The sequence below is a fragment of the Somniosus microcephalus genome, unplaced genomic scaffold, assembly GCF_052327205.1.
Source record: "Somniosus microcephalus isolate GS21.2 unplaced genomic scaffold, FLI_Smic_1.0 unresolved_chr3, whole genome shotgun sequence".
NCBI classification, from domain to species: domain Eukaryota; kingdom Metazoa; phylum Chordata; class Chondrichthyes; order Squaliformes; family Somniosidae; genus Somniosus; species Somniosus microcephalus.
In genome coordinates, this window is record NW_028225181.1 from 29,682,936 (window position 1) to 29,710,188 (window position 27,253).

The 27,253-nt window shown below is 48.5% G+C and overlaps 1 protein-coding gene across 1 annotated transcript in view; it reads right to left on the reverse strand.

The window, feature by feature from the left end:
- Nucleotides 1-11,065: 11,065 nt before the first annotated feature.
- LOC147091338 (putative G protein-coupled receptor 139) overlaps nucleotides 11,066-27,253 on the reverse strand; it is a 35,185-nt gene continuing 18,997 nt past the window's right edge. The window contains exon 2 of the mRNA XM_085976537.1: nucleotides 11,066-12,138. Coding sequence (XP_085832663.1) covers nucleotides 11,237-12,138 — 902 coding nt within the window. The 3' untranslated portion in view covers nucleotides 11,066-11,236. The remainder of the gene's footprint in view (nucleotides 12,139-27,253) is intronic.

The following is a 27,253-nucleotide window of genomic DNA, read 5'->3' on the forward strand; positions in this document are numbered from 1 at the left end:
GTAATGATTAAACTTCTTCACTCCCCATACAAGTCTAAGGGCCTCCCTATCGATCTGCGCATAGTTGCACTCAGCGGAGGTCAATGATCTGGATGCAAACACGACTGGCCTTTCCGTGCCATTTGGCAACTTGTGTGAGAGTACTGCCCCAATACCATATGGAGAAGCATCACAAGCCAACCGAATAGGCAGTGTCGGGTTGAAGTGAGCCAACACTTCCTCTGAGGTGATCAATTCTTTGCTTTTGCGAAATGCCTTCTTACAGTTTTCGCCCCATTCCCATGGTACCCCTTTCTGTAAAAGAGCTTTAACGGGTGCAGTACCGTGGATAGATTTGGCAGAAATTTATGGTAATTGTTAATTAATCCTAGAAACGACCTCAACTGAGAGACATTCTCCAGAGCGGGAGCCTTTACAACTGTCTCAATCTTGTCAGGAGACTTATGAAGCCCCTCCCGGTCAATGACATGGCCACAGTACGAGATCCGCTTCTGGAAGAACTCACATTTCTGCCGATTTACTGTAAGTCCATACTCTTTCAGTCTGTTGAGCACCAGTTCCAAGTTTGCGAGATGTTGTTCATCACCATCACCTGTGATCAGAATATCGTCCAGGTAACTGATATACCTATCAATTCGTCCAATAAAAAGCGACGAGTTAGGAACGTAACTAAAGGTTTTTATTGACTAAATAACAGAGCCCACCCTCGTGGGTGATCGGGTCCAACAAGAAGGAATACCAGCCAGTCGACTACCTTTATACCTGGGCAGGTAGGTGGAGCCATGGGCGGAGTCGGAGGTGGTCAGCCCAGGTATAACAGCGCGACAAGAGGCGACCTCGTATAGTGATACAACAGTGAGAACAGTGATAACAGTACAACAGTGATAACTATAGTGTAAGATAGTGAACGATAAAAGTGGTTTACCACATTCACCCCTTGTTTAGATTTGAGTCCGGCGGGGTGAAGTGTACTACCAGTTCTGGTATGTCAGTCTGTCCGGAGGCCTCGTAAGCCTCTCCGATCGTCGCAGCGGCGGTGCTGCATTATCCGGTGTTAATGCTGGTGTCTGCGTGGTCGGCGAAGGCTCGTGGGGTTCCGGCATGCCGTCTACCTGGGCTGGAATTGGGGGGGTGGTGGGGGGGGGTAAAGGTGGTGTCTCCGGAGTGCCCGAGGGTGCGAGGTCTCGTAAGGAGACAGTGTCCTCCCGCCCGTCTGGGTAAGCCACGTAGGCGTACTGGGGGTTGGCGTGCAGGAGGCTCACCCTCTCGACCAGGGGGTCCGTTTTAAGGGCCCTCACGTGCTTTCACAGCAAGACGGGCCCCGGGGAGGTCAGCCAGGTTGGTAGAGTGGTTCCCGTGGTCGACTTCCTGGGGAAAACAAACATTCGTTCATGGGGGGTGGCGTTAACGGCAGTGCAAAGTAGTGACCGGATGGAGTGCAGCGCTGTCGGGCGGACTTCCTGCCAGCGGGAGGTTGGGAGGCCCTTAGACTTTAAGGCTAAGACGACGGCCTTCCATACCGTCGCGTTCTTTCTTTCCACCTGGCCATTCCCTCGGGGGTTGTAGCTGGTGGTCCTACTTGCTGCAATACCTCTCGCTAGTAGGAGCTGACGGAGTTCCTCGCTCATGAAGGAGGAGCCCCGGTCACTATGTATATAGTTCGGGAACCCGAACAAGGCGAAGAGGTCGTTCAGGCATTTAATGACCGTGGTACTGGTCATGTCTGGGCAGGGGAAGGCAAAAGGGAAACGGGAGTACTCATCATCGATGTTGAGGAAGTACACATTGCGGTCAGATGACGGTAGAGGCCCCTTAAAGTCGATGCTCAGGCGCTCGAAGGGGCGGGTGGCCTTGATCAGGCTTGCTCTGCCCGGCCTATAGAAGTGCGGTTTGCACTCGGCGCAGGTCTGGCAGTTCCTGGTCATGGTCCTGACCTCCTCGATGGAGTAGGTCAGGTTGCGGGCCTTAATGAAATGGTAAAGTCTGGTGACCCCAGGGTGGCAGAGGTCGTTGTGGAGGGTCTGAAGTCTATCAATATGCACGCTGGCGCATGTAATTCGTGAAAGAGCATCAGGGGGTTCGTTCAGCTTACCTGGCCGGTACAAGATATCATAATCGTAGGCGGATAGCTCGATTCTCCACCTCAAGATCTTGTCATTCTTGATTTTGCCCCTCAGCTTGTTAGTAAACATGAAAGCAACCGAACGTTGGTCGGTGAGGAGGGTAAATCTTTTGCCTGCCAGGTAATGCCTCCAGCGCCGTACCGCCTCCACAATTGCCTGGGCTTCCTTCTCGACCGACGAGTGTCAGATCTCGGGGCCCTGTAGGGTCCTTGAGAAGAAGGCCACCGGCCTCCCCTCCTGGTTAAGGGTAGCGGCTAGGGCGAAGTCGGATGCATCGCTCTCCACTTGGAAGGGGATGGACTCATCCACTGCGTGCATTGTGGCCTTGGCTATGTCTCCCTTGATGAGGGAGAAGGCCACGCACGCTTCCTCCATGAGGGGGAAGGATGTGGACTTCATGAGGGGTCTGGCTTTGTCCGCATAATTGGGCACCCATTGGGCATAGTAGGCGAAGAGCCCCAGGGTTCTCTTAAGTGCCTTAGGGCAGTGGGGGAGGGGTAGCTCCATGAGGGGGCGCATTCTTTCGGGGTCGGGGCCGATGAGTCCGTTCTCTACTACACAGCCAAGGATGGCAAGGCGCGAGGTGTTAAACACACATTTCTCCTTATTGTAGGTGAGGTTCAGCCATTGGGCCGTACGGAGGAATTTCTCCAGATTCACGTCATGGTCCTGCCGGTCGCGGCCGCAGATGGTGACATTATCTAGATAGGGGAATGTGGCCTGCAGTCCGTTCTGGTCAACCATCCGGTCCATCTCCCTTTGGAAGACCGAGACCCCGTTGGTGACACCGAAGGGGACACTAAGGAAGTGGTATAGGCGCCCATTCGCCTCGAAGGCGGTGTACTGGCGGTCCTCGGGGTGGATAGGGAGTTGGTGGTAGGCCGACTTAAGGTCGATGGTCGAGAATACGCGGTATTGTGCAATCTGATTGACCATGTCATATATGCGGAGAAGGGGGTATGCGTCCAGCTGGGTGTATCTGTTTATGGTCTGGCTGTAGTTGATGACCAGGCGATTTTTATCACCGGTCTTAACGACCACGACCTGGGCACACCAGGGGCTGTTGCTCCCCTCGATAATGCCCTCTTTCAGGAGGCGCCGCACCTCAGAGCTAATGAAGGCTCTGTCCCCAGCGCTGTACCGCCTGCTCTTGGTAGCGACGGGTTTGCAGTCGGGGGTGAGGTTAGCGAACAGGGAAGGTGGCGGCACCTTGAGGGTGGATAGGCTGCAGGTGTTACGCGGTGGGCGGTTTAACATTCGCTGGTTGTCGACTGTGAGTGGGGGGAGGGGTCCACCATATGCTAGGGTTACACTTTGGAAGTGGGATTGGAAGTCCAGCCCTAGTAGGACGGCAGCGCAGAGCTGGGGGAGGACGAGGAGTTTAAAATTTTTATACTCCATCCCCTTAACCGACAAGGTCACAACACAGTAGCCGCTAATGCCCGTGGGGTGGGACATCGATGCCATCGAGATTCGGTTGCGCATTGGCAGGACAGGGAGGGAGTAGTGGCTCACCGTGTCTGGGTGGATGAAGCTCTCCGTGCTTCCGCTGTCGAAGAGGCAGGTCGTGGCGTGGCCGTTTACTTTGATGTCCATCATCGACTTGGACAGTTGGTGTGGGCGGGCTTGATCCAGAGTGACGGAGGCTAGTGTGTAGGTAAGCGAGTCGTTGTCGTCTATGGGCGAGGCGGCCGTCGGGTCCGGGGGCACGGTGGCAGTCGGGCGTGGTGGGTAAAATGGCGCCTCCCACGAGGTAGGACAAAATGGCGGAGAAGATGGCTGCCCCCATAGCTCACATGAGGCACTATTGGGGTCGGCTGCCTTGATCAAAGATGGCTGCCCCCATGACTCACGTGTGGGGATGCTGGCCTCAGTTGCCTTGAAAGAAGATGGCCGCCCCCACAGTTCGCATGAGGCACTGCTGGCCTCTGAAGATCCGCTCCTGCAGGCCTTAGAGAAGTGGCCTTTCTTCCTGCAGGTTGAGCAGGTAGAGTTCCTGGCTGGGCAGCGCGACCTCGGGTGCTTCTCCTGGCTGCAAAAGAAGCAGCTGGCGGCCCAATCGCGGGTGCCCGATGTCGGAGCCGGTACCGGGGGTGGCGGTCCCAGTCGGGTCCGGGACGCCGACGCTGAGGTAGGTCCCGGGGGCGGCGCTGTGAAGGGTATTGCGGTAGGGGTCGGGCCCGAGTCCCAGGGTCACGAGCAGTACCTGGAAAACGCCTCCTGGTCCTGATGGGCCACCTCTAGGGAGAGAGCGAGGGCTTCAGCTTTGTCCAGGTCGAGGTCTTTAGCTTCAAGCAGTCTTTGCCGTGAGTAGTCGGACCGTAGGCCTTTCACAAAGGCATCGCGGATATTATCTTCCGTATTTTCAACAGCCATCACCGCTTTAAAGTCACAGTTCCTGCTGAGTGCTCTTAGCGCCCGTAAAAATTCAGCTACAGACTCTCCTGGCTGTTGCGGGCGGGATCTGAGGAGGTGCCTGGTGTACATGTAATTTACCAGGCTCCGGTACTGCTGTTTCAGTAGGTTGATAGCGGCCTCGTATGTAGTCGTGTCCTGGATGAGTGCGTATACTCTCGGGCTCGCTTGGGCGTTCAGAACTCTTAGTTTGGATCTCTGAGGGACGCCGGATTCTTCCAGGTAGGATTCGAAGCAGTCCAGCCAGTGTTTGAAGTTGAGGGCTGAGTTTGCTGCCTGTGGGTTTAGATCCAGGTACGGTGGTTTGAGGGCTTGCAGCCAAGCCGGCTGGTGTGGCTGGTGTAGCCCGATGTCTGAAAGCTGCTGTGGCTGTGCTTCTGGGAGGGCTCCTGGCTGGTCAGTAGTAGACATCTTTAAAATTTAGTCAATAAAATTGATATACCTATCAATTCGTCCAATAAAAAGCGACGAGTTAGGAACGTAACTAAAGGTTTTTATTGACTAAATAACAGAGCCCACCCTCGTGGGTGATCGGGTCCAACAAGGAGGAATACTAGCCAGTCGACTACCTTTATACCCGGGCAGGTAGGTGGAGCCATGGGCAGAGTCGGAGGTGGTCAGCCCAGGTATAACAGCGCGACAAGAGGCGACCTCGTATAGTGATACAACAGTGAGAACAGTGATAAAAGTACAACAGTGATAACTATAGTGTAACGATAGTGAACGATAAAAGTGGTTTACCACAGTAACATTGTGTGCCTGGAATTCCCTGTAATACCTGCTCCATGGCCCTCTGCCAAATTGCTGGAGCCGATGCCACTCCAAAAACCAGCCGATTGTACCGGTACAACCCGCGATGCGTGTTGATCGTGAGGTATTGGCGTGACTCTTCCTCAACCTCCATCTGCAAGTACGCCTGCACCAGGTCTATCTTGGTGAAGTGTTTCCCGCCAGACAATGAAGCTAAAATATCCTCAATCCGTGGAAGCGGATACTGCACCGTGTGAAGCACCGGATTAACGGTGATTTTGAAATCTCCACAGATGCGAACCTTCCCTGGATCTCTTGGCTTGTTGCTCACAGGACGTTTCATAACGGGAACAATGGGCATAGCCCACTCACTCCAATCTACCTTAGACACTACACCTGAACCTTCTAGTGCTTCCAGTTCTGCTTCAACAGTAGGTCGTATTTCATAGGGTACCGGTCTGGCTTTAAAAAATTTTGGTTGTGCATGTTCATCAATCTTTATGTTTGCCGTAATTCCTCTCAGTGTTCCCAGTCCCTGCTGGAACACCTCTTTAGCATCATCCAATATTCTGGACAATCGTTTAGGTTTGACATCTGTTTCCCCGGAATCTACCGTTAGTGCCTTCAAGGAGTGCCAGTCCATTTCCTAATCCACTCCCGTCCTAGTCGTGGTGGACCTCCTTCAGGTAGCATATATCAGTCCATTACTTGGCTTTCTTCGCCCTTGTGGACCACTTCTACCTCTATTTTTCCGATGGGGTACACTCTTTCCCCCGTGTATGTTTTCAATATAATCTCCATATCCTGTAGGGGAATATGTTGGAATAACCTTCTGTAATATTTCTTATTCATGACCGTCAATGCCGATCCAGTGTCCAATTCCATTTTTACTTGGACTCCTGCTATCTGAAGAGTGACCCAAATTGTCTGGGGATCTGCATCCTTACCAACGTTGTGTATTCTTAAGCTATCCAGTTCATTACTGGTAGCGTCTGAATCTGACTTCTGTTCGGTCAAACTGTTCTTTGTCACCGTGTGTACCTTTGCGTATTTTCCTTGCGGTTACTTTTTGTTGCTGGTCTTCTTTCCTGACCGGCATGCTTTAGCTATGTGGCCAATCCTGCCACACGTTCTGCATTCTTGATTTTTAAACCAACACTGGTTCTGATCATGCGTTGTCTTTCCACAATGATAACATTTGACAGAACTCAAACCCAATTTGTTTGTACCGAGTTCCGGTGACCGTAGCTGCATTACTGCCGTGCCTCTTGCTGCGGCTTCGTGTGCTGCTGCCATAGTGACCGCCTTCTTGAGCGTCAGCTCATTCTCCTCGAGCAGTCACTTTTGTGTATCCTGTTTAAATAAACCACACACAAATTTATCTCGTAGTGCCTCTGTCAGTCCCATTCCAAACTGACAATATTTTGCCAGCTTACGTAATTCCATCAAATATTCAGCATTGCTTTCATTCTGCAGCTGCCTTCTGTCATAAAATTTAAATCGTTCCGCTAGCATCAGCGACGTGGGGTTTAGATGATTTTTCAGGACAGTAACAATCTCATCGAACGTCTTATCCGCCGGTTCATCTGGTGATAACAGGTGTTTCAATTGCCCGTATGTCTTCGCACCCATTAAATTTAATAATGTTACTGCTTTATCTGCATCAGGAATTTTATTTGCCTTACAATAATTTTGTATGCGTTCTACATACATGCCCCAATCTTCGATGTCACTATCAAAGGTATTAATGTTCCCATGTTTAGGCATCGTTGCAATTTATTATATTTTTATGTTATCCAAAATGGCGGCTTCCCGCTCTTGTCGTCGTCCTCCGCCCACAAAATGGCGGTTTTCCCGCGCTTGGCGCTCTTCAACCGTCCCCCGACGCTGTCTCCGCTTCACCGCGGCTCTCGCGCCTTCAGTTTCCCCAGACACTGCGCCTTTTAGCCCGAATGCGGCCCTTATCTCCGGTCGCGATCGATGTCCCCGTGCTGCGCCTCTCGCTCGAAAGCGGCCCGGCCCTTATCTCCAGTCGCGATCGATCTCACCGCCCTTATTCCTCCGTCTTCCCAGCCCCGTCTGCACAGCCAACGCTGTTGACTTTCTGTCGCGTTGCTGCCCGGCTTACCCACCACCGAGGTAGAAAGAAGAAGCTGACAGTCACTGATGGAGGCTTCGAGGTCAGGATGTCTTCTGCACTCCGGTTTCTCGATGCCTGCCGCTCGATGTGTCTTCCAGTAGGGTGATGAGGGTGGAAACCTCTCTTCGACGTCCTGTCTGTGGACGAAGCCGCCGTGGAAATAACTGCCGCAGGGTAAGAATCGGACTCGTCGCCACTGTTAAGTCTGTGTGTTATAGTGATAATTACTACACAGACAACAAGAGTAAATTCAACAGGTCTTTACTGGTTGGAGGTCGGGACTATACTGAAAACAATATTACTACACAGTGCTTATATACCAGTGTGGTCACCACCGGTATTACGTATACAGCAGCCAGAGAAAGTAGTACATCTCTTAAGATGGAACAGGCTTAAGTTCTCTTAAGGTGGAACAGGTTACATACACAACAAAACCGATATTTCTTTTGTCAAGGGAACAGTTTAATATTTGTCAGTATTGGGTTTTCCTGGAGTTTCTATTATGAGCTTCAGACATTTCAGTGCCAAGTGGACCAAGTGTTTCATTCTTGGATTCTATGAGCTCTGAACTCCTCCAAATCTGAGCACTTGTGCAAACTCCAATCCCATCGCTCCCCCATTGGTGGCTCTGCCTTCAGTTGCCGAGGCCCTAAAATCTACCAAAAGCTTTTGGTCACCGGTTCCAATGTCTCCTTCTTTGGTTCGGTGTCAATTTTTGACTGATTACACTCTTGTGAAGCGCCTTGGGAAGTTTTACTAAATTAAAGGCGCTATGTAAATTACAGTTGTTGCTGCTGCGCTACCATTGGCTCAGCTTTGCCAGACAGATTCAGCCAGTGACTTCGGGTGTGCTGCTCCCCGTGGTCGAAATGCTGGCAGCACGCTGTATAGGCTCACAGCTCAGAATTACCACTTGACAATGTACTGGAGGGCAAACAATGTCCGCGGTCCAACCCCACCATCACACAGCACCTTCAGTATAGGCTCACAGCTCAGAATTACCACTTGACAATGTACTGGAGGGCAAACAATGTCCGCGGCCCAACCCCACCATCACGCAGCACATTCAGTATAGGCTCACAGCTCAGAATTACCACTTGGCAAGGTACTGGAGGGCAAACAATGTCTGGGGCCCAAACCCACCATCACGCAGCACCTTCAGTATAGGCTCACAGCTCAGAATTATAAATTGTCAAGGTTCTGGAGGGCAAACAGTGAAAGGGGCCGAACGCCATCAACATGCAGCAACTTCAGTATAGTCTCACAGCTCAGAATTACCACTTGAGAGGGTACTGGAGGGCAAACAATGTCCGGGGCCCAAACCCACCATCACACAGCACCTTCAGTATAGGCTCACAGCTCAGAATAACCACTTGGCAAGGTATTGGAGGGCAAACAGTGACTGGGTCCAAACTCCACCATCACACAGCAACTTCAGTATAGGCTCACAGCTCAGAATTACCAATTGTCAAGGTATTGGAGAGCAAGCAGTGTCCGGGGCCAAACCCCACCATCATGCATCACATTCCGTATAGGCTCACAGCTGAGAATTACCAATTGGCAAGGTATTGGAGTGCAAACAGTGTCCGGGGCCAAACCCCACCATCATGCAGCACATTCCGTATAGGCTCACAGCTGAGAATTACCATTTGGCAAGGTATTGGAGAGCAAACAGTGACCGGGGCAAACCCTACAATCATGCCAGCTGGGGGATCGAGAACCAGGTGCCACTGTCTCAGAAGAAGGGGTCGGCCATTTAGGACTGAAATTAGGAGAAATTACTTCACTCAGAGTGTGGTGAATCGTTTGAATTCTCTACTCCAGAGGGCTGGGGAGGCGCAGTGGTTGAGTATATTCAAGACAGAGATCGATTCATTTTTGAATATTAAGGGGAGCAACGGATTTGTGGATAGTTCAGGAAAGTGGATATGAGGTCGAAGCACAGCTATGACCTTACTGAATGGCGGAGCAAACTCGAAGGGCCAAATGGCCTGCTCCTGCATCTATTTCTCATGTTCTTACATTCTTAAACATTTGCATATCTGAAACAGGGACAGGCCATTGCTCATCCCATTCCAGGCAGATCAGCGCTAATGCGGAGTGAGACAGGCAGGCATTTAGCTGTGGGCCCACAGCCAGGTGACAGGCTTCCTCCTCCCTGGGCCAGGCTGCGGCTGCTCGCTCGCTCCCACAGTAACCGGGCCTCCCGCTGCTGCCCTCCAGACGCTCGCCTCATGCTGCCATTCCCAGGGCTCGAACATGGGAAAGAGAAACCTCAATGGCAGCCTCCCACGGGACGGGCAAAGACCCCGAATCAGTGGGAGCTGCCATTTTTGTGGTCGGCCCCAGAGTCGCCGGTTTTGTGTGGATCCCCTGAGCCACCATCCTTGTGCGGGGCCACAGAGCATCCATTTTGTGCGGGTCCCTGAAGCCGCCATCTTTCTGCCTGGCCCCGGAGCCGCCAAATTTGGGCATGGCCCAGGAGCCGGCAAATTTGTGAGGAGTCCCAGAACCAATATTTTGTGCGTGGCCACGGAGTTGCCATGATTGTGCAGGGCGCCAAAGCCGCAATTATTGTGCGGGCCGTCAGAACCGCCATCTTTTTGCGGGATGCCACAACTGCCATTTTTGTGCATGGCGCGAGTGCTACCATCTTTGTGAAAGGCGCGTGTGCTGCCATCTTTGTGTGGGGTGCAGAGGCACCATCTTTTTACAGGCATCAGAGCTGCCACCTTTGAGCAGTGCGCTGGCGCCGCCATCTTTGTGGGTGTCGCATCTGTCTGCATCATTGGGCGGGGCCCTGGAGTGGCCTTCCTTGTGGTGGGGCCAGGAGGCACAATCATTGTGCAGGGCCCGAGAATCGCCTTCATTTTGCGGGTCCCCGAAGCCGCCATCTTTGCATGGGGCCATATATATGCGGGGCCATATGCGGGGCCCCAGAACCAATCATTTTTGTTTGTGCCCACAGAGCCACCATTTTTGTTCAGAGCCCCAGAGGCACCATCTTTGTGTGGGACCCCGAAGCCGCCATCGTTGAGTGGGATGCAGAGGCGCCATATATATGCGGGGCCCAAGAACCGCCACCTTTGTGCAGTGCCCCCAGAGCCAAAAATGTTTGTGCGGGGCCCCAGGCCGACCATCATTGAACGTGGCCCCAGAGCCACCATCTTTGTGCGGAGCCCCCAGAGGCGACAATTATTGTGCAGAGCCCCAGAGCCACTATCATTGTGCGGGGCCTCAGAGCCGCCATTTTTGCAGGGCGCCAGAGCCACCATTATTGTACGGGGCCCCAAAGCCACCATCATTGTGCGGGGCCCCAGAGCTGCCATCTTTGTGAGGGTATCCAGAGCCGGCATCTTTCTGCGGAACCCCACAGCCACCATCCTGGTGCGAGGCGCAGGAGCCGCCATCTTTGACCGGTGCTCGGGAACCTCCATCTTTGTGCGGAGCCCCCAGAGCTGCCATGTTTGTGCAGGCCCCTCAGAGCTGCCATTTTTGTGCTGGACCCCAGAGCAGTAATCATTTTGCTGGGCACCAGAAGTGCCAGCTTTATTCGTGTCCCCAGAGCTGCCATCTTTGTGCGTGGCCCCGGATCCTCCACCTTTGTGCAGGGCCGTGGAGCTGCCATTTTTGTACGGATCCACAGAACTGCCACTTTTGTGCTGGGACCAAGACCCGCCATCTTTCTGCTGGAAACCAGAGCCGCCATTTTTGTGCGTGGCCCAAGAGCCGCCATCTTTGTGTGGGGTGCCGCAATATCAAGACCAGGGAACTCTCAACACTCTGGCTGCAAACTCTCCGCTTCTACTCATCCTTTAATGAATTTTACAATCAGAGTAAAGGGATATTTCCCCACATTCTTCAACTGCTCTCTGAACTTAGTCTGGGTCACAGCATAAATCCCAGTGTTTTTGCAGCAACTCAGCAGCTGCAGCATGAATCCCAATTCCCGTACATAAGCAGGTATAAATACAGACCGATACCCCAAAAACCACATCCGCCTCCATATAGAATTCACCATAAACACTGCCCATAACAGGATGAAGTTGCCTGAGATAACAAGCAGTAAAATGATGGATTTCCTGCGGCTCTCCATCTCTGGGTCTCTGGGATTCTCCCCACTGCTGGGACCCCGGAGTCTCCTGCGGGCTCTGCTGGACACTACAATGTGTCTGACGGTGACAGCGTTGAGCAGCAGAATCACCACAAATGGGACACACGGGGTGAGAATATAATGAAGGAACTCGATTGTTCCCCAGACCCGTGAATTCTGAACATTATTTGAGACATCACAAAACCAGGGGACGTTCCCAAGCCTATACAGAACTCTGAACATAAAATACCAGGTGAAGTTCTTTAAACCGCTCAGCACAGTCACTGTTCCCAGAACAACAGCCGCCATTTTCTCGGTGCAATATTTAGTTTTCAGCTTCTGGCAACAAATGGCCACAAATCGATCAAAGGTGAAAGTGACGGTGAACCAAACAGAACAGTCTGTGGCTGCAAACAGCAGGACAGCGTGGATATTACAAACGGGGATGGACCACAGGAAATAAAACTGTTCACTATAAACAATCGGAATGTGCCTCAATATCAGGTCGAGGATAACGACCAATAGATCTGCCGCTGCCATGGCCACCAGGTAGCGAGTGACACATTTGGAGAGACCACACTTTCCCCGAGGCAGGATCACAATAGTCATTAAGTTCACTGTGAGGAAGGGAAATAAACATGGTCATTATACATCAGGCTGGCAGCAAAAGCAACATTTTGATGGGCTCCAGTGAGAAATCTGCAACTCACGAGCGACATTCAACGGTATAATCTAATTCTATAACCTATGAAGCTGAATACAGTGTTTAATGTAAGAATAAGCAGGAATACATTGTGGAATCAATAAATGAAATGGGAATAAATACAACATAACATAACAGATGTTTCATCAAGGTGAGATTAAATGACCGATCTATATTTAGCCCAACAGAAAACCCACCGCCCGAGGTACCAGGGACACAAAGGACCAGAACATCTCAGGAAGCCTTCGTGTCCCGGGATCAGTCAGCATTTGGAGTGGTGCAATTCGCTTCTGTGCACGTGTTAGGGAGGGGGAAAACCCGCTTGGATTCCTGCTCCTGGTTAGAATATCCTTTATATTTAGAACTGAGAAGGAATGCAACAGCCAAATACAGAAAGTGCAAGCTTGGCATGCAATAATTACAAGCAATTGTATATAAAATGTACGGATGGAATATGATAATGCTGAGATAATAAATACAAGTGCACTGCAGTTATAAAGATAACTGGGCTATCAGATGTGTTTTGAAGATTGAGTTTTCTACATTTTTGTTGAAATAGACAAATTGTAGCTCATTCATAGGCAGACTTGCCAAGTAACATTGCTAATAATGAACTCTGAATTAAAGTAAATAGTGATGATTGACAAGGTAATGTCGCACTAAATGCATTTGTCAGCATCGAAATCAGACGATTTATCCCACAGTCAAAGTGCCAGAGAATGCCTTTGTAAAGTATCTGGTCACAAGTGGAAGAGAATTAACCTGGTAATGTTTCACTTGTTGATTCCAACATGTGTAGAGAATATCAGACGAGAAGATTTCAAAGAATTTTCTTATCCTCAGTACGTCATTTATAATCAGCTGGGATTGTTTATCCTGAAGTAAAGCAGGAGGCAATAGGGAATCACTCTGTGTCTCACTGAAAGATCCATTGAATTGTGAGAGTGAGGCATGGGATCCAATTGTAAATTCAAAACAAAGATTGGAAATAAATCTATTGAAATCTGGCTGAGTGATCATTTTGTGATAATGTAAATTATCCTTGTAATCCTATATTAATCATCAGAAGCAGTGCCACTAATGCAGAACTGGAGAGGGTGGGAAAGGATTCACTGACTGGAACTCAATGATTAGCGGATATTTCAGACATTTAAAGATGTGGATGTGATCTGCCAGGATTTGTTCCTGTGACTCTGTAAGTAATCATACCGAGCATTAGGTGAAAACAAAAGCAAAATACTGCGGATACTGGAAATCTGAAATGAGAACAGAAAATGGTGGAAATACTCAGCGGGTCAGGCAGCATCTGTGGAGAGAGACAAACAGAATTAACATTTCAGGTCGATGAACATTCGCAATTAGGTGAAAAGTCGCCGAAACCAAGACAACATTCTTCTGATCTGACACGAATGATCAGTGTAGGTAACAGACTGAAATTCGTTAAATAAAGTGTCACCAACAATAAATTTGCTGGAGTTGAATACAGAACATGTGAATCTTGTTAACACGATATTACCTTCAGAATCAATAGCTGACAGCAGCGCGGATGGGATGGGGAATGACAAAGAGAGAAACATAGTTAAACATGCAGGGGAAAAGTCGGTTGGTTAGCGCCTCCACTTAGTGCCTGCAGGGGGTGCTAATGGGGCGCTGGGAGCTCCTGATTTGAGGGCAGCTATTTTAAGCTGCTCGCGAAATTGAAGTCATTTTGCGCCACGATCTCCTGCACCCACAGATCGTGATGTCAGTTGAGCGTCCAACGACCCGGTAGTGCCCCAGACCGGATATTGAGTGCCCCCTGCCTTAGTGCCTGCCACTTGGAAGGGCGGGTAGAGGGGAACGTTTTCAAGTCAGGACGCGGCTGGGGGAGTTCTAGTTTAATGCAGCTGCTTCCTGCCTTATCTTGTCGGCAACAGTTTTGGTGCACGCTGTTTGAGCGGGAGAGAGACGTCTGGAGAGATTCGACGATGACCGAAGGAGTTTTGGGTCCTGAGCACCATTTTGGAGGTTAATTTTTATTTCACCTTCCTTCTATCTATATTTAGAAGCTTCCATGTGGGCTGCACTAACTCGGGGCGTCGTTTTCTTCCAGCTTCACCATCGGAGGCAGCAGAGGCGCAGAGAGAGAGTGGCAAACGTGGCAAGAAATGGAGGAATAATAGGTCCCTGCACAGGAGACCTTAAGCTCCAAGGGTATTCCGGGAGCACTTCTACTATATTCAGTTGTCTGAGGAGCAGTGTTTCCAATGGCTGTGCTTCAGCAAGGAGCTGGTCACTGAGATCTGCCACCACCTGCAACCAGATCTGCAGCCTCAGATCAAGACCAGGACGCCTCTGTCGGTGGCAGTGAAGGTGACAGTGGCTCTGACTTTCTATGACTGCGGTTCTGAATATCTCACTGTTCGCTGTTCATTGTTGCATCCGGGAGTTGACAAAGGCTTTGTAGACGAGGAGACGCAGGTACAACTCTCCCCATGGCCCGGGACAAACAGCGCGAACACGCACGTGGCTTAGCGAGGATAGTTGGCTTCCCCATAATTCAGAGCGCCATTCACTGCACGCATGTGGCATTGTGGGCACCTCATGAGAATGCAGACGCCTTCTGAAACCAAAAGGGCTTCCACTCTCTGAATTTCCAGTTGGTGTATGACCACAGACAGCTCCTACTCACCGTCAATACCCACTATCCTGGCAGCAGCCACGATACCTTTATCCTGCGTCAGTCCAGAATCACAGACCTCTTCCAAACACCGTTAGAACATACTGGATGGTTATTCAGGGACAAGTGTTATCCACTCTGCACCTGGCTGGTGATAATGCTCTGGAACCCCAACACCCCTGTCAAGCTGCAATACAATGAGAGCCATAGCACCACCAGGAACTTCATTGAAAACACAATCGTTGTCTTGAAACAATGGTTCCGGTATCTGGACCACTCAGGAGGAGACCTGCAGTATACTCCCGAGTGAGTCTCACTCTTCATTGTTGTCTGCTGCAGGCTTCTTAACATTGCAATCATGAGGACCCAGCCATTGCCACCAGGGATTGGTGCACCACCTGAGGAGGAGGAGAAAGAGGGAGAGGAGGAGGAGGAGGAGAATGAAGAGGAGATTCAGCAGCACCAATGTGGGAGGGAGGGGCACAATGTTACCACTGCAAGGGCCGTGCCTGAATGGCTTATATGACACTGATTCTAAACCCTTACTGAGAAGGTGGCTTCTGGGATGAAGAAGCCCATCATTGAAAGCATCGTGCTCCCCCTTTTGCCGGGCAAAGCTGCAAACAATCAAATCATGAAAGATGTAAAGTAATAATTTAAAAAATGATTTATGTTACAAATACTGTGTCATTTATTCAAGACAAACAATTAGAAACAAAACCTATCAACCAGAAAAACTAGATCTCATAACATGGAGATAAACAATAAAACAATAAACAAATATAAGAACAACAACCTCGAACTTTCCCAACAGCAATCCCTCGATTTATTTATAGCTTGTGCTGTTGTGTCTTCGGGGGTGAACTCCAGCCCATGCACACTTCACCCCTTCCCACGCTGCTGCCCCTCCGTAGCAAGGCTGGTGGAAGGCAGCTGCGTCCCTCATTCAGAGATTGGAGATGGCCTTGGAGAATGCCCTCGACCAGCGCTGGGCCTGGTGGACCCGGCTGCAGACTGCACCGACTCTGCATGGGCGGCAGCAGTCTGGGCTGGCTGTGTAACAGGCCGTGCAGAGTGCAAAGGGCAAGTGGCAGTCTTCTTCTTCTTAGGAAGTCCTTTGGACGCAAGGATGATTTGCTTCCACGCTAAATCTGAGTTCTCAGGTGACTAATGAGTCCAATGCGGGACCTACAGTTGGGGCAGACGTTGGTTGAAGGGGCGGGTGAGTGGGATGATTGGGTTGACGTGCGCTCCTTCTGCTGTTTGCACTTAGCTTCCACTTGCTCCCGGCGAAGAGACTCGAGGTGTTCCGTGCCTTCCCGGATGCTTCTCCTCCACTTTGTGAGGTCTTGCGCCAGGGATTCTCAGGTGTCGATGGGGATGTTGTACTTTTTCAGGAGGCTTTGAGGGTATCCTTGAAGCGTTTCCTCTGCCCTCCTGGTGCTCTCTTGCTGCGTTGGAGCTCCGAGTAGAGTGCATCTTTTGGGAGTCTCGTATCGGGCTTGTAGACGATGTGGCCCATTCATCGGAGCTGATCGAGCGTGCTCAAAGTTTCGATACTGGGGATGTTGGCCTGAGCGAGAACACTGACGTTGGTGCACCTATCCTGCAAATGGATTTGCACGATCTTACAGAGACAGTGTTGGTGTTACCTCTCCAGTGCTTAGAGTTGCCTGCTGTACATGGTCCGTGTCTCTGAAACATAGAGGAGGGCGGGTATCACTACTTCTCTGTAGACCATGAGCTTGATGCTGGTATTGAGGTGCTGGTCTTCAAAAACTCTCTTGCGGAGGCGACCGAAGGCTGCACTGGCACACTGAAGGCGGTGTTGGACTTTGTCATTGATGTCTGCCCTTGTTGACAGTTGACTCCCGAGATATGGAAAGTGGTCCACGTTGTCCAAGGCCTCGTCATGGATTTTGATAATCGGGGAGCAGCAGTGTGTCGTGGAGGCAGGTTAGTAGAGGACCTTTGTCTTATGGATGTTTAGTGTAATGCCCTTGCTCTCGTACATTTCGTTGAAGGTGTTGACGATGGTTTGGAGTTCGACTGCTGAGTAAGCGCCGATACAAGCACCGTCTCCATACTATAATATGATGACAGAGGTTGGAACGACCTTGGATCTGAACTTGAGGTGAGTAGGTATAAAAGTTTCCTGTTTGTTCTGTAAATTAGCTCCACTCCAGCGGCGAGCTTACTGAGGGTGAGATGGAGCATTGCAGCCAGTTGGATCGAGAAGAGCGCTGGTACGATGACACAGCCTTGTTTGACACTGGTCCATACGTGAATTGGATCTGTGGTGGATCCGTTGGTCAGGACCATGGCTTGCTTGTCACTGTGAAGAAGACAGAGGATGGTGTCAAACTTTTGAGGGCAGCCGAATTTGAGGAGGACACTCCATAATCCCTCATGGTTGACGGTGTTGAAGGCCTTTGTGAGGTCAAAGAAGGCCATGTACCGCGGTTGGTGCTGTTCCCTGCATTTCTCTTGTAGGTGACACACTGTGAAGATCATGTCCAGTGTGCCCCTCAGTGGGCGGGACATGCATTGCGATTCTGGGAGGAGCACTTCAGCCACTGGGAGAAGGCGATTGAGGAGGATTGTGGCAGACAGCAGGGGGAATCCTCTGTAATTACCGCAATCGGACTTGTCACTTTTCTTGAAGATGGTCATGATTACGGCGTCTCTGAGATCCCCTGTCATGCTCTTCTCCTTCCAAATAAGAGAAATTACTTCATGTACTTTGGACAGTAATGAACCCTTACCATGTTTTATCACCTCGGCGGGGATTCCATCTGCTCCTGAGGCCTTTTAGTTCTTCAGTTGTCGGACGGCCTTTCCAACCTCGTGCCGGGCTGGGGTTGTGATGACGTGGTGGCGGGTAGCATTTTGCGTGATGGAGTTGAGGACACTCGCGTCAAAGACAGATTATCGGTTAAGGAGATCTTTGAATTGTTTCTTCAAGTGGACACTGACTGCCTCTCTGTCCTTGATGAGTACCTCTCCATTCTTGGCCCGAAATGGGTTGGGACCTTGGGTGATTGGGCCGAAGGTGGTCCTGACTGCTCTAAAGAATCCACGCACGTCGCGGTTTTCAGCTGGCTGCTGGATCTCCTATGATTTCTCCACCCACCATCTGTTCATTAGTTCATGAGTTTTTTGTTGGACCTCGGCCTTCAGGCGTCTGTAGAGCTGCTTTCTTGCCCTCAATTTCTCTTGCTGTTTCCAGATCAGGAATGCCTTGTGCTTGCAGCTTATTATCTCCTAGATCTCCTGGTCATTCTCGTCGAGCCAGTCTTGGTGTTTCCTGGTTGAGTGACCGAGCGTTTCGTCACAGGTGCTGATTATGGAGGCCTTCGAGTGCAGAGCAGATGCTGTGGACAATCTGTGTCTCTGAATTACTGGGAGTTGGCAGATTGGTTGTGAGGCACAGGCTGAATGTGGCTTTCTTAGCAGAGTCTTTGAGTGCTCCAACGTTGATTTTCATCCGACATTTCTTCTGTTGCCACCGCTGTTTCGGGGCTACGCTGATAGCGATGACATAATGGATTAGGCATTGGGCTGTCCAGCAGTCGCCAGCTTCTGTCATGGCGTGGGTGATATGGACATCCTTGCAGTCCTTTGCTCGGCTGATGATGTAATCCCCCACATGCCAGTGATTGGAGCGAGGGTGTTGCCTTGAAACCTTGTACTTATCTCTCTGATGGAACAAGGTGTTGGTTATGACAAGGCTATGTTCTAATCATTTCGTCAGGAGCAGGGTACGATTAGAGTTGGCTTTCCCTACCCCCTCTCTGCCGATCACAACCTCCCCAGATATCTGTGTCCTTTCCAGCTCTGGCGTTTAAGTCACCAAGTATAATCAGCTTGCCCCCATTGGTACTCGGGCCAGGGATTGTTGGAGGCTGGAGATGAATTGGTCTTTGGTCTCGTCTGTGGCATCCACTGTTGGGGCGTATGCACTGATGACTGTAGCGCACTGGTTCTGGGCTAGCGTGAGCAGTAGAGTCATTATGCATTCGTTTATTCCACAAGGGGAATCTCCGAGATGCTCATCTAGCTCATTTGTTATGTCGAAGACAACTCCATGGAGGGGCCATTCTTCTCCAGCTTTGCCTTTCCAGCAGAATGTGTAACCACCACCTTGCTCCTTGAGCTGGTATTTCACTGCCTGCAGGTCTGGCTTAGGGCGGTGATGTCTATGTCAGTGATTGGAGCAGGAATGCTGTCATCCTGAGAGAGGACAGCACCTTCCTGTTCGACCAACAAACTGCCACTTCGCCGGGGCAGAAACTTTTGCAATACAATCTAGCTCACCTTATTGTGCACAGTTTTAAATCAAAAGTGAGCGAATGCGCAATATTTCACCCACCCATACACATAAGAATATAAGAATTAGGAACAGGAGTAGGCCATACGGCACTTCGAGCCCTTCATTGACTAAAATCATGGCTGATCTTCGACCTCAAATCCACATTCCTCCCCACCCACTCCCCGATCCTCATATCCCTTGATTCCTGATGAGTCCAAAAATACCGAGGAGAGAATAGAGAGAAGGGAGTTGCTCTACCTGTAATGATCTAAAGCTGAGGACAAAAGATGAGAAAGTGAAAAGGAAAGAAAGGAATAATGTGTTAGCTGTGGATCACTGGGTTGCACACTCGTCTCTGACTCACAAGGTTGTGGGTTCAACTCCCACTCCAGTGACTTGTAACACATAAATCTAGGCTGGCACTCCATGGCAGTGCTCAGGGAGTGTCACACTGTTGGAAGTGCCGTCTTTCATATTAGACATTAAACCGCGGCCCCGCCTGTGCTTTGAGGTGGACGTAAAAAATCCCATGCCGATATTTTTAAGAGGAGCAGGGGAGTTATCCCCGGTGGACTGGCCGATATTAATCCCTTAATCAACATAACAGAAACAGATTATCTGGTCATTATCACATTGCTGTTTGTGGGAGCTTCCTGTGCGCATATTAGCTGCCACGTTTCCCACATTACAGCAGACTACACTTCCAAAAGTACTTCCTTGGCTGTAGAGCGTTTTCAGACGTCCGGTGGTCGTCAAAGTTGCTACATAAATGCAAGTCTTTCTTTCTTAAAAGATAGAATCATAGAATGGTTATAACGCAGAGGGAGGCCATTCGGCTCTTTGAGCCCGTGCCAGCTCTCTGCAGGACAACTTCAGCAAGTCCCACTACCATGCACTTTCCCCGTTGCCCTGCAATATTTTCCTTTAGGTACATATCCAATTCCCTTTTGAAAGTCACGATGGAATCTGCCTCCTCCACCTTTTAAGGAAGTGCATTCCAGATACTAACCACTCGCTGCGTATAAAAGTTTTTTCTTATGTCCCCTTCGGTTATTTTGCAAACTACCTTAAATCTGCGTCCTCTGATTCACGATATTTCCACCAATGGGAACAGTTTATCTCTCTCTACTCTGTCCAGACCCCTCATGATTTTGAACACCTCTATCACATCTCCTCTCAACCTCCTCTGCTCTAGGGATAACAACCCCAGCTTCTCCAGTCTAGCCACGTAACTGAAGTCCATAATCTCTGGAATCATTCTTGTCAATCCTTACTGCACCCGCTCAAAGGCATTAAAATCCTTCCTAAATTGCGGTGCGCAGAATTGGACACAATACTCCAGTTGAGGCCGAACCAGCGTTTCACAAAGGTTCATCATAACTTCCTTGTTTCTGTACTCTATGCCTCTATTTATGAAGCCCAGGAAGCTGTATAGTTCTTTAACCGCTTTCTCAACCTGCCCTGCAACCTTCAACCATTTGTGCACATATATCCCCAAGTCTCTCTGTTCATGCACCCCTTTTAGAATTGTACCCTGCAGTTTATATTGTCTCTGATCATTCTTTCTACCAAATTGTATAATTTCATACTTTCCTGCATTAAATTTCATTTGCCACGTGTCCACCCATTCCAACACAATGTCTATGTCCTCTTCAAGCCTATCACTATCCTCGTCACTGTTCACTATACTTCCGAGTTTTGTATCATCTGCCAATTTCGAAATTGTGCCCTGTACACCCAAGTCCAAGTCATTAACATTCATCAAGAAAAGCATTGGCCCTAGTAGCGGCCCCTGGGGAACACCACCGTGTACCTTCCTCCAGTCCGGAAAACAATGGTTCAGCAGTACTCTCTGTTTCCTGTCACCTCGCCAATTTCGTATCCATGCTGCCACTTTCCCTTTTATTCCATGGGCTTCCACTTTGCTGGCAAGTCAATTATGTGGCAATTTATCCACGTCTTTTTGAAGTCCATGTACACCACATCAATCGCATTGCACGCATCAACCCTCTCTGTTTAATCATCAAAAACACAATCAATGCTGGCTTTCCTTAATTAACACAAACTTGTCCAAGTCCCTGTTAATTTTGTCCCAGAGTATAGTTTCTAAATGCTTTCCAACCACCAAGGTTAAACTGGTTGGCTTTTAGTTGCTGGGTTTATCCTTACACCCGTTTTGAATAAGCGTGCAACATTTGCAATTCTCCAGTCCTCTGGCTCCACACCGTATCTAAGAAGGATTGGAAGATTATGGCAATTTTCACCCTTCCCCCCTCAGTATCGGAGGATGACTCCCATCTGCTCCTGGTGACTTATCTACTTTAGGCACAGCCAGATTTTCTAGGACCTCGTCCTTATAAATTTTTAGCTCATGCAGTCTCTCGACCACCTCCTCTTTCCCTATGAATTTGGCAGCAGCTTCTTCCTTGGTAAAGATAGATACCAAGTATTAATGTATTATCTCAGCCATGCCCTCTGCTTCTATTCATAGGTCTCCTTTTTGACCCTTAATCAGCTTCTCTCCTCTTAATACCCGTTAAATGCCTACAGAAGACGTTTGGATTCCATTTATTGGTAGCTGCCGGTCTATTCTCATAGGCACTCTTTGTCCCTCTTATTTCATTTTTCACTTCCTCTCTGAAGTTTGTATATTCAGCCTGGTTCTCACTTGTATTTTCAACTTGACATCTGTTATACGTCCCCTTTTTCCTGCTTCCTCTTACTCTATCTCTTTCATCATCCAGGGAGCTATGGCTTTGTTTGCACTGCCTAACACCCTTGTGGAAATGTACCTCGAATGTACCCAAATCATCTCTTCTTTAAAGGCGGCCCATTGTTCGAAGACAGTTTTGTCTGCCAATCTTTGATTCCAATTTACCTGGCCCAGCTCCGTTCTAAACCCACTGAAATTGGCCCACCCCCAAATAAGCATTTTTACTCTAGTTTGCTCCTTTTCCTTTTCCATAGCTAATCTAAACCTTATGATACTGTGATATCCGAGTGGTAAGGTCAGAAACTGAGAGAAGCGAGATATTAGGAACAAAACCCAACTGTTTATTTACACGGTGTAGCAGAGAAACATCTCTTAAAGGCTGCAAGCAAAGCAGACAATGCATGATGGCAAATTGAGGATGAACCTCTGAGTCATACCCATAATGCAATGCCACCTTACCTTAATAACTGGTGTACCAGGACATTCAACACATGACCCATTACCGTAAAAACTGGTGAATGTGAACCCTTAATATTTGGCTCCATCTGGTGGAAACTTAAACATTACATCCCAGATTACCATAGATCCTATGATCACCGTTCCCTAAATGTTCCCTTACTGGGACTTGCTCCACCAGTGAGTATAGGAATAGGCGGATAGAGCAGATGAATGCATGGCTAATGAGTTGGTGCAGGAGCGAGGGCTTTAGTTTTCTGGATCACTGGGCCTGCTTCTGGGGAAGGTGGGACATGTACACGTCGGACCGGTTACACCAGAACAAGAGCGGGACAATTATCCTTGCGGTGACATTTGCTCGCACTGTTCAGGGGGGTTTAAACTAAAATGGCAGGGGGTTGGGAACCTGAGCAGGGAGACAGAGGAAAGGGAAACAGGGATAAAAGCAAAAGATAGGAAGGAGAAAAACAAAAGTGGCAGTCAGAGAAATCAACGGTTTAAATCAAACGTGACCGCAGTAAATAATAATTCTAATAGGTCTAAGAGCGTTAAAACAACAAGACTGAAGGCTTTGTGTCTTAATGCAAGGAGCATTTGTAATAAGGTGGACGAATTGGCTGCGCAAATAGAGGTAAACGAATATGATTTGGTTGGGATTACGGAAACGTGGCTCAAGGGTGGCCAAGACTGGGAACTCAACATCCAGGGGTATTCAATATTCAGGAAAGATAGGCCTACTCCTGCTCCTATCTTCTATGTTTCTATGTTTCATTCCCCAGAACCAGACCCAGCAATGCCTCCTTCCTCTTTGGGTTGGAAATGCACCAATCAAGAGAGTTCTCTTGAACTCACTTCAGAAATACTTCCCCCTCTCTGCCCTTCATAATATTACTATCCTAGACTATATTAGGATAACTGAAGTCCTCCATTATTACTATATTTCTTCAACCTCTCTAATTTCCCTGCAGTTGTGCTCCTCTATATCCTTCCCACTAGTTGGTGGTCTATAGAATACACCCATCAATGAATTGGTACCTCTATTGCTCCTTAAATCTAACCAAATAGATTCTGTCCTTGACCCCTCTAAGACATCCTCTCTCTCCAACATTAATATTTTCCTTAATCAATACTGCTGCTCCACCTCCTTTCTTTCCTTCCCCTCTTTCCCGAAAATCTTTTATCCAGGAATATTTAGTACCCAATCCTGTCCTTTTTGAGCCAGGTCTCTGATATCACCACGGCATAATTTTCTATGTGGTGAATTGCGCCTGCAGCTCAACAACCTTATTTACCACGCGAATTACACACATGCACTGTAAACCTATTTAACAGTGTCTGCTGTGGCTCAGTAGGTAACACACTCACCTCTCAGTCAGAAGTTTGTGGGTTCCAAGTCGCACAGCAAGGACTTGAGCCCATAAATCGAGGCTGACACTCCAGTCTGCATGGTTGGAGGTGCCGTCTTTTGGAAGGGATGGGAGCAAGCACTGAGTGCGGGTCATCAAAGGGTGCTGTGAGTTTGGGTAAGTGTGAGGGTTCTTTAATTGTTATTTCTCTTTAAATCATTCTTGATAAGGTTACTTATGCAGTTTAAGTAAAGGGGAAAAGTTAAATATTGGGGATTCTGTTGGTTTAAGAAGAGTAAAACAAGGTTACACTGCAGTAGGAGTAAATTGGCACAGCAGGCAGTGGAAACCAGTTTTCTAACCAATCAGCAGGGATGACTCATTTGGCTGTAAACAAACAAACAGTATAAAAAGACCAGTCCTAGTGCGAGCAAGCACTGAGTGCGTGTCATCAAAGAGCGCTGTGAGTTTGGGTAAGTGGGATGTTAGGTCACTCTTTTCAAACTTTACCTCTGTGGGTTGTAGTTAATAAGACCTTTCTGGTGAAGAGTGCCTGTTGGTAAACCATTTAACTGGTGTAACTAGAGGGATTGATTTGATTTAAATCAAATTAATTAAAGGGGATACTAGCATCTAAAATCGGGCAGAGGGTGTCCGTAACTAACAATAAAGCATTTAATTAATTACATTGAATGGAGCAGGTGATGTGTCACTGTTGTGAGATGTGGGAGCCGGTGAACCCCATTGAGGCTCACGGTGATCACGTCTGTGAGAAGTGTCTGCTGCTACAGGAACTCCAGCTCCGAGTTGATGAGCTGGAGTCTGAGCTTCAGACACTGCGACACATCAGGGAGGGGGAGAAGTACCTGGACTCTGTGTATCAGGAGGTGGTCACACCTATGAGGTTAATTAATTCAGATGTATCCAATGGTGAGGGACAGGATGGTGTGACTATGAGTGAGGCAGGTACAGGGATCCAGGAGGTAGAGCTGGAGGAGCCACAGCCCTTGCTCTTGTTCAACAGGTTTGAGGTTCTTACTCCCTTTGGAGACTGGAGCAGGGACTGCAGGGAGGATGAGCAACCTGGCCACAGCACCGTGGAACGGGGTCCATTCAAGAGGGGGGGAGTAAATAGAAATGGTGTAGTGGTAGGGGATAGTAGTATTAGGGGGATAGATAGAGTTCTCTGCAGCCGAGAGCGAGAGTCCCGAAGGCTGTGTTGCCTACCCAGTGCCAGGGTTAAGGACATCTCCTCTGGGCTGGAAAGAAACGTGCAGTGGGAGGGGGTGGATCCAGTTGTCGTGGTCCATGTTGGTACAAACGACGTAGATAGGACTAGGAAGCCGGTTTTGTTAAAGGAGTATGAGCAGCTAGGGGTCAAATTAAAAAACAGAACCTCAAGGGTAATAATCTCCGGATTATTACCTGAGCCACGAGCGAATTTGGCTAGGACAAATAAAATTAGAGAGTTAAATGCGTGGCTCAAAGTCTGGTGTGGGAGAAATGGGTTTTGCTTCCTGGGACACTGGCACTAGTACTAGGGCAGGAGGGAGCTGTTCCATTGGGACAGGCTTCACTTGGCCAGTGCTGGGACTAGAGTCCTGGCGGCTCACATAACTAGGGCTGTAGAGAGGGCTTTAAACTAACTAGTGGGTGGGAGGTTCCTAGAGAGCAAATAATAAAAGTGACAACAGAGAAGGTCATAGACTTAGGTAGCAGTGTGGTAATTAAAAACCAGAGCGTGTCAGGAAGTGGCAGAAGGTATGGAGTAAAAGATAAAGTAATAAAAAGGGCAAAAGCAGGAACTAAGTGTCACAAAACATATTTGAAAGTTCTCCATCTGAATGTACGTAGCATTTATAACAAAATAGACGAGTTAATGGCACAAATAGTTACATATGGGTTTGATCTTGTGGCCATTACAGAAACATGGCTGCAGGGTGACAATGCCTGGGAATTAAACATACCAGGTTATTTAACGATCAGGAAGGACAGGCAGGAAGGAAGGGGCGGTGGGGTGGCTATGTTAATAAAGGAAGGAATCACTGTAATACAGAGAAATGATATTTGGTCAAAAGATCAGGATAACAAAACAGTTTTGGTGGAGGTAAGGAATAATAAGGGGAAAAAAACACTATTGGGCGTAGTCTATAGGCCTCCGAACAGTTGCAACTCTGTTGGACGGAGTATCAATCAGGAAATAGTTGAGGCTTGAAATAAGGGAATATCTGTAATTATGGGGGATTTTAACTATCATATTAATTGGACAAATCAAATTGGGCAGGGCTGCCTTGAGGACGAGTTAATTGAGTGTATTAGGGATGGGTTTCTTGAGCAGTATGTAACTGAACCGACCAGGGGGCAAGCAAAATTTGATCTGGTCCTGTGTAACGAGACAGGATTAATTAATAATGTCCTAGTAAAGGATCTCCTTTGAATGGGTGACCATAACATGGTTGAATTCCATATTCAATTAGAGGGTGAGAATATTGGATCTCAAACAAGCGTGCTAAGCTTGAATAAAGGAGACTATGAAGGTATGAGAGCGGAATTGAGTAGAGTGTTTTGGGAAATAGATTAAAGGGTAAGACGATACATGATCAGTGGTGCACATTTAAGGAGTTATTTTACAACTTCCAAAAAATAAATATTCCACTGAGAAGAAAACGGTGTAAAAGAAAAGACAGCCATCCGTGGCAAAGTAAAGAAATTAAGGATAGTATTCAACTAAAAACAAGGGCATGTAAGGTAGCCAAATCTAGTGGGAGGATGGAGGATTGGGAAAACTTTAAAAGACAGCAAGAAATAACAAAAAGATTGAATACGAAAGGGAAGATAGATTATGAAAGTAAATTAGCAAAAAATATTAAAACAGATAGTAAGAGTTTTTATAGTTATATAAAAGGAAAAAGGTTGGCTAAAGTAAATGTTGGTCCCTTAGAGGATGAGACCGGGAAATTAATGGTGGGAAATATGGAGATGGCAAAAACACTGAACGAATATTTTGTATCAGTCTTTACAGTAGAGGACACTAAGAATATCCCAACACTGGACAAACAGGGGGCTATACGGGGGGAGGAGCTAAACATGATCAAAATCACTAAGGAAGTGGTACTCGGTAAAATAATGGGACTCAAGTCGGATAAATCACCTGGACCTGATGGCTTACATCCTAGGGTCTTGAGGGAAGTGGCGGTAGGGAATGTGGATGCATTGTTAAGAATTTTCCAAAAATCCCTGGACTCAGCAAAGGTACCGGCAGACTGGAAAACTGCTAATGTAACACCCTTATTTAAAAAGGGCAGTAGACAAAAGGCTGGAAATTATAGACTGGTTAGCCTAACATCTGTGGTAGGTAAAATTTTGGAGTCCATTAATAATGAGACAGTAACAGGACATTTGGATAATCATAATTTAATAGGACAAAGTCAGCATGATTTTATGAAGGGGAAGTCATGTTTGACAAATTTGCTGGAGATCTTTGAGGAAGTAACATATAGGGTGGATAAAGGGGAACCGGTGGATGTAGTGCATTTAGACTTC